Below are 6,925 nucleotides of genomic sequence, written 5' to 3' on the forward strand. Positions count from 1 at the left end.
CCTCGTCTTCTCTCTGCACACATTCTCCCAAAGCTTTATCACTCTGGTGCCAACTCCTCTGGTGACATCCAAACCCATCTGTCCAGAAACCAGCCGGGTGTCCCCCAGCCCTGACGCTACCCATATTCTGTCTCCCACCAGCCACCCCCAAACTCTTTCAGCTCCTGTGGCCCCTACCTTGGTGTATGGCTAGCAACTTGAAGCCATTCTCTCCCTCACTCCCTACATTTATTACCAGCTTTGCTAGACCCCACCTTCCAAATCTCTCTGGAATGTGCTTCTCTCCCTCTCCCCTGCTGGAGTCCTGGTTTGGTCTTTTATCTCATACCTGGACAGCCTCTTTGTCCTCCTCTGCCTGGGGTAGTCCTCTCTCCAGGTCCCTGTATGCCTGGCCTTGGCCTTCCCCTCCCACCTCATCAGCCACTGACACCTTTCTCTCCTCACTCTGGTCCCCTGGCCTTCCTGCTCCTGTTTCCACCTCGGGACCCTCTGGAAGGCTTTTCCACCAGATCAGCAGTTCTCAAACTTTTTGGCCTCATGACCGCATTACATTCTTAAAAATTGAGGACCCAAAAGAGCCTCTGTTTGTGTTTACATGGGTTATATCTATCAATATTTGCCAATATGGAAATGAAATCAAGAATGTTTTAAAACATTAGAGTACATAAGCACCTGTTTTATTAGCTGTCAGAGCAATGACATCATTACCTATCACGGGGTGTGGCAAAAACCCTTGTACACTCTTGAGAGAACACCAGTAGAAGTAACACGTAGTGTCTTTGCCTGATACAATGTTTCCATCTGCAGTTGCCCTGACAAGGTCTCAGAGTCCCCAGATAACACTCAGAACTGCCGCACCGATAATACACATCTGTCCCTTTCACTTCATTTAGGTCTTAGTGCACACGGCACCTCCTCAGAAAGCCTTCTCTGCCCCTTCTATTCCCTCCCCAGGGCAGCCCATCCCAGTCCTATGACCGTCGGAAATTATCCATTTTCTTGCTTCCTTTGTTGCTCCCCACTAGAATGCAAGCAAGCCCCATGCAAGGTCCAAACTCTTGTTCAGCTCGGAGCCCAGCATAGTGCCTGATACACAGTAGACATTCAAAAAAAAAAAAAAGATTTTTAAAAGAATGAGTTGTTTTCAAGCCTTAGCTGCATACTGAAGTCATGGGGGGGGGGGGGGGGTTGTGCTTTTTTTTTTTTTTGAAATTACAAAGCTACTTTTAACACTTTGGGGTGAGCCCCACAGGAATAAAAAACACTGGGAAGGGGTAACCCCCTCACCCCCAGGCGTGGCCCAGGGGAAGAGAGGCTACCTGAGGGGAAGGAAGCACAAAAGGGACCCGCTGCAGACTCAGGGCAAAGGGAATGCCATCGGTGCTGGGACCCGTGAGCACTACAGGAGAAAACGCGAGCGTGGTGGGACTGGCTCCAGGCACACAGGCGAAGGGCAAGAGGGTTGGACACGAAGCCACAGAGCTACTTGGGTTCCTCCTTCTTCTCATTTGCCTTTTTCTGCTTCTGCTGCATGATCTCCGAGTCCCTGGGGGTAGAGATGATGGGGCACTGGGAAGTACCAGAGGGCAAAAAGGACAAGATGCAGGGGGATGAAGGGCACAAAGGGTAAGATGGAAGTGGATGGGACAAAATTCAGCGTGTGCCTGCCGTATTCCCACCCTCCGCTTGCGGGCGGCAGCAGAAAGCCCGTCATCTGGGCGCTTTCCCTTAACCGAGTCGCTCTGCTTTTTCATATTCTGGCGGGCGAGCTCGCGCTGGTTACCGCGGGTCATGGCGATGGCAGCGGCTCCGGCCTGCCTCCCTTGCGTCCCCTCGTTCTGTCCGACGTTTCGGGGGTTGTGCTTTTAAAGCGCCTGCATCCCCGGTAGTTAAATCAGCATCTGCGGGGTAGATGCAGGCATTGGTGCTTCATAAAGCTCCCCAAGTGACTCCAATGTGCAGCCAAGAATAAGAACCACTGGTCTAAATCCTGAAATCCTCACTGATGGAGACACTGTTTCTTCCTCACTCGGTCAGAGTCACACAGGGTAGAAGTCATGGCAACTCCGTGTCGCGCCTGTGGACTCGGCCGCCTAGCGTAGGGGCGATGGGTTGGAGGAAGCTCTTCAGGCCAGAGTCCTCCATGGGGGAGGAGTGCCCTCCTTGGATCCGGGGCCTTGGATCAAAGTGATGGAGTCCACAGCTTGCACCAGGGGTGCTGGTTACTCTCACAAACGTCTGCAGGGCTCCCTACACTGGGCGTGCTTGCCCCATGCATCGGTGTGGGATTCTGGTGCTGTGATGACTCATGGAGAATGATGGTGACTTCAGCGGGTAGACATAGAAATGGGGCAGGTCCCCAGATTGCCCTGGGCCTGGGGAAGTCTCACATCCACCGCCCTTGCCTCTGAAGTATAGCCAAGTACAGCCAGGGTATGCTACACTTATGCTCCTACCTCCTACGTGAGCAATGCTTCCCTCACTGAGCGGTCACCCAAACCTGGCCTGTTTCAGGGACTCTCGGGCCTGGGCTGGGAACCTCTGCTCAGGGTTGGAGTCAGCCACCATCTGGCCCAAAGCAGCTCTCGAGGCTAGAGCTGCTAGGGAGAGAAAATGCGCCCAGCACTGTGCTGGATATGCTCCACACGTGGGCTGCTTTCACCCCGGCGGTTGTCACGGTCTCCACTGCACAGGGGAGGAAACTGAGGCACAGAGAGGTTTAGGTGACTTGACTGGGGATACCTTGCCAGGTCTGTCTCAGACGACTATGTAGTAAATTGGGATATGGAGCTCATGGAGGATTAAAATCGAAGATCGGCTCTGTGACCTTGGAGAAGTCATGTTACCCTCCTAACTCCGGCTCCTTATCTGCAAAACCAGGGAAATGGAGCCTACCTCACAGGGTGGTTGTAATGGATATAAAAGCTCTAGATAGAAGCATGAAGCAGAGATTGGTTCCCAAATCCTTCTTTCCATCACGCCCTAGCACTTCCCAGAGGAAAATTACTTGTATACAATTTAAAGTTCTTTCACATGTATCAACACATTTACTTTTCACAGTGGCCCTAGGAAGTTGAAACTTTTGTCCACCCACTTTATTTCTGCTTTTTTTATGAAGACAGTGGGGTCCAGAGAGGTCAGGTCACCTGCTCAGGTCCCACAGGGATGAGTGGCAGATATCCTGACACCCGGTCCAGAACCTTCTCCCCCAACACAGCCGCAGCTGCAAAGACCCATGACCAACCCTGCCCCCGAGCAGAGGTTACGCCCTAGGTTCTTGGGAAGGAGAGAGGCGGGGAAGCCCGAGGTGGGAGGGGGTGCAGAGAGGAGGGTGGAGCTGTGTCCTTGATGTGGTGGCTGGGCCCATTCGGGGTTGTCGCCACAGTCCTAGGGTTTGGCTGGGACAGCAACCGCCATTTCCGCTGGTGTGGCAATGCCGGGTGGATCTGGAAACCCATGCCAGGCGGGGCTGGGGAAGGGAGGATGCTTTGCCTGGCCTGGTCTGAGGCTCTTTGTTGGGGTGGGGGTCCGCTCCTGCCCTGTTCGGCTTCCATCATGCAGCCCAGCTCCTAGACCCCAGCTTCCTCCTAGCGGCGTGCATGGACCAGAAGTCTTTTCTGAAAGGCGATAATAGGTCAGGAGCAGCTGACAACATGGGTTGGGACTGGGAGGCACCTCTCCCAGGCTTTTAGAAACATGGTTGCATGCTGGGGATTGCCTGTGACCAGAAGACTGGGTAACAGGAGCCTTTGGGAGTGGAGCGAGGCCAGCTTCCTCACCCACAGGCAAGTCATCGGCTCTGTGCAGGCTCGGACTTGGGAGGAGAGAGCGTCTGTCCCCAGCTCTGGGGTGGCCGTTTGCAGTACATCCAGAAGGAAGCTGAGCAGGACCAGCGACACACTTTGCAGGGCCCAGTGCAAAATGAAAATACTCCCTCCGGCTCCCAAACTATTAAGAATGTCAGGAGGGTGAGGACAGAGCATTAAGCCAAGCTGGGCGACCCTTCTAAGTACAGGTAGCAGACCCGTGAAGCCGTCCTCAAGTGGGATCTAGGGAGAGGAGGCGAAGGATGAGGGCCCATGAAGGGCAGCCACAGGGGTCTTCTCCTGGCCCTCGTGATCTCCTGACCAAAACGAAGAAAACCTGTAAACACAGAGGTGAACAATTCCAGTTCCTGGATGGACAACATGCTCCACTGAGGCATCTGTGCCTCCCCCCAGGACCCAGGCCACCTCAGCCAACCAGCATCTGCACAGTCCAGGTCCTGCCTTATTTGGAGGAGGGAGGGCATTCAACTTTCATCCCTGTCTTGGGGGAGTTCGAAGTGCTGGGAAAAGATGTCATGCTTGGAGCCCATCTGGGAAAAAGGCGTCTGGAGCTGTTCCTTTAGTTTACGGAATGGACACCCAAGAATGGCAAGTACAAAGGGTGATGGCCCAGAAAAGAGACCAAGGATTAATAACGGCCTTGGTCAGCGCTGGCCTCCAGTCCCCCGCCCTGGGCTTCGTGTGGCTGGGAAGCCTGATGTCTCTATTTCAGCAGTGGGATCAGAACCAGCTTCCAGAACATAAGCTAGGGGTAATTTTTAGCACAGACGTAACTTTCTAGTTCCTTTTCCCTACCCCTCATTTTTCAGTTGCCTTTAAAGAGGCCGCAGAGAGCTGGAAAACAAATCCAAGTTTAAAGAGACAAGTGCAAAAATGCAAACCGGGCAAGGGGACAGAGCCACCAGCTGGACAAAATGTTCCTGGAGAATAGCATCCTCTGCTTGGCAGGTGCTGGGAATTTATGGTTGAGTTTTGTAGACGTTTCGCCACGTTATGAGCCAGCTCAGGAGACCGTCATAAAACTCTGCTTATAGGAAAGAACAAACTAGCTGATAAAAGTCAGCTGCTGCCTATAAACGCGCTGTGGGGATTGCAATTGAGTGGTGGATTTATTAGTCTGGGCTCTTTGTGCAAATTAAGAACTAGTGCGCACATCGGAATCGGGGAGGGAAGAGTCCGAGCAAGCAAGCACCCGGGTTGCTCCCTGCTCACATGATGGCAAGTGGCCCATGCTCACCCTCCCCTCGTTCCTTTCTCCAGTAGAGACCGGAGGGAAAATTCTCCCTGAAATTCAGTTGCTGGGGATCTACTCTTACATCCCCCTTCCTTGCCTCCCACAAAAAGCCACAAAAAGAATCCATCACCCTCCATTCACTGCCTTCCCCACGTGTCCTTTTATGACAGCAGTTCTGACCTGGGCTTTCATGTCTGGCCTGCTAGACCGGGTACTTCTCTTATTTACCTTTGGATCCCCCATAATCGGTTCTGTGTGGGGCACGCAGGGAGGCCTCTGAACGAATGAATATGGATGTGGTAGACTGTAAGGTGCCCTATACAGAAGTGACTATGACCCCTCTCCAAACGGCCCAAAGGGGTTGGGGGAAGAGAACTGAGGTGCCGGTCAGGGTTGAGGACTGAGCAAGTGATGTGAAACACCGAGGGAAGAAGAGGTGCAATCAGGAAGTGATTAAGGCTACGTTCTTCCCCAGAGAAGCCCAATCTTTGCAGCTTCTCTACCCAGCTCCCTCTCTGCTGCTGTTTCTTAGGATTAAAGCTCTTTCTGAAAGAATGGCCCTGCAACAGAATGAGGGTCCTTGATAAGAATGCAGGTATCCAGCCCTTCCTCGCACGTGCCAGGTCGGAATCTCTGGGGCTGGGGCCCTCAAATGCTGTACCAGGTACCAGTCTCAGAAAACAACGGCTTTCCTTTGCACTCTGTAGACAAACTGAGGAGCGTTCTAGGAATGATGGGGAGGGAGAGCACCTGGAAGGGGCACCCCTGTCCTTCCTTGAGAAGGACCGACTATCTCCTCCCAGCCCAGGAATTAGGGGCAAAAGTGTGAGACTCTGGCAGACAGCCTCAGGACTCCCTCCAGCTCTCGCAGCAATGGGTGGGACCTGAGGGGAGGCTGGCTGGCAAGGTGGCAGCTGCCCCGAGAGAGCCCTGCGTGTGCCACTGCCCAGGCAGGTGGGGGCCGCGCTGCACTTGCCTTGTTTGGAGGAACCCTGTCCCGTGCAGGACTGGGTCTTCAGGAAACCCAACTCTTGTCATCACAGCTGAGTGGGCGTCAGGGATGCCGAGAGGAAATTCGTGAAAGGGAAAGACTCCTTCCACCAGAAGCAAGAAAACCCTGGTGCAACCAGGGTTGTCGCTGATGAGCTGTGGGCACTTAGGAAACCCACTGTCTCTCGAATCACGCTTGCTGCACCACTTGCTAAGTGTCGAAGATGCTCAAGAGCACCGCACAGCTGCCCACTTAGGTGACTAATAAGCTTGGAGTAAATGTCAACCCCTTCCATGTTTCTAAATTTACCAAAACCCTTCACATAGCTCTTCTCACTTAAAACTTACAATCCTGTAAGGGATAGATCATCATCTCCATCAATACAGAAGAAATTGAAACTGAAAGGGAAGATGGCTTACCCAAGGTCACTTAGCTGGTAAGAGGCTGAGCTGAGACTTGAACCCAGGTCTGGGTCACTTGCAATTCAGCAAGCTTTCCCGAGTTGATTATGCACGAGTTCCTTCCCCTCCTCCCTGAACCTCCTCCTCCAAATGTGCACCCTCCCATGCAAATGTGCAGAGAGGAGGCATTGTAAACAACTAAACACTTGAACAGTTGGAGATGGTACCTGGCCCCCATCATCCAGATTAAAGTCAGACATAATACAGTCACCGCACAATCTGGACTCTCCTTGGGCAGGCAGAATTCCTCCTCTTCAGAGCCTAGGATCCCACCGGCTTTGAAAAACCACTACTCTGTCAAGAGAATTTTGAGGTCAATTTCTAAATGTGGATCTGGTAGAGACCGGAAGGAAAGAGACCTAAATTCTTCATTTCATCCCAACAGATTGTCTCATCAGCACAGAAGGGGTCC

General features: G+C 52.8%; 1 protein-coding gene across 1 annotated transcript; it reads right to left on the reverse strand.

The window, feature by feature from the left end:
- Positions 1-1,331: 1,331 nt before the first annotated feature.
- LOC113908501 (small EDRK-rich factor 2-like) lies at positions 1,332-1,793 on the reverse strand. The gene is made up of 2 exons (XM_027568690.2): positions 1,680-1,793; positions 1,332-1,569 (listed from the first exon to the last, which is right to left on the reverse strand). The coding sequence occupies exons 1-2, from the start codon at positions 1,791-1,793 to the stop codon at positions 1,483-1,485; spliced, it is 201 nt and encodes a 66-aa protein (XP_027424491.1). The 3' UTR covers positions 1,332-1,482.
- Between the last annotated feature and the right edge of the window lie 5,132 nt (positions 1,794-6,925).

Source organism: Zalophus californianus, chromosome 4, assembly GCF_009762305.2.
Source record: "Zalophus californianus isolate mZalCal1 chromosome 4, mZalCal1.pri.v2, whole genome shotgun sequence".
Classification (NCBI taxonomy): Eukaryota; Metazoa; Chordata; class Mammalia; order Carnivora; family Otariidae; genus Zalophus; species Zalophus californianus.

Excerpts from the sequence above, each read along its gene's own strand:
- LOC113908501 (XM_027568690.2), bottom strand. The coding sequence starts at position 1,793 with ATGACCCGCGGTAACCAGCGCGAGCTCGCCCGCCAGAATATGAAAAAG. Across the intron at positions 1,570-1,679 it reads CTGCCGCCCGCAAGCGGAGG|TGCCCCATCATCTCTACCCC; the intron begins GTGGGAATACGG and ends GGTACTTCCCAG.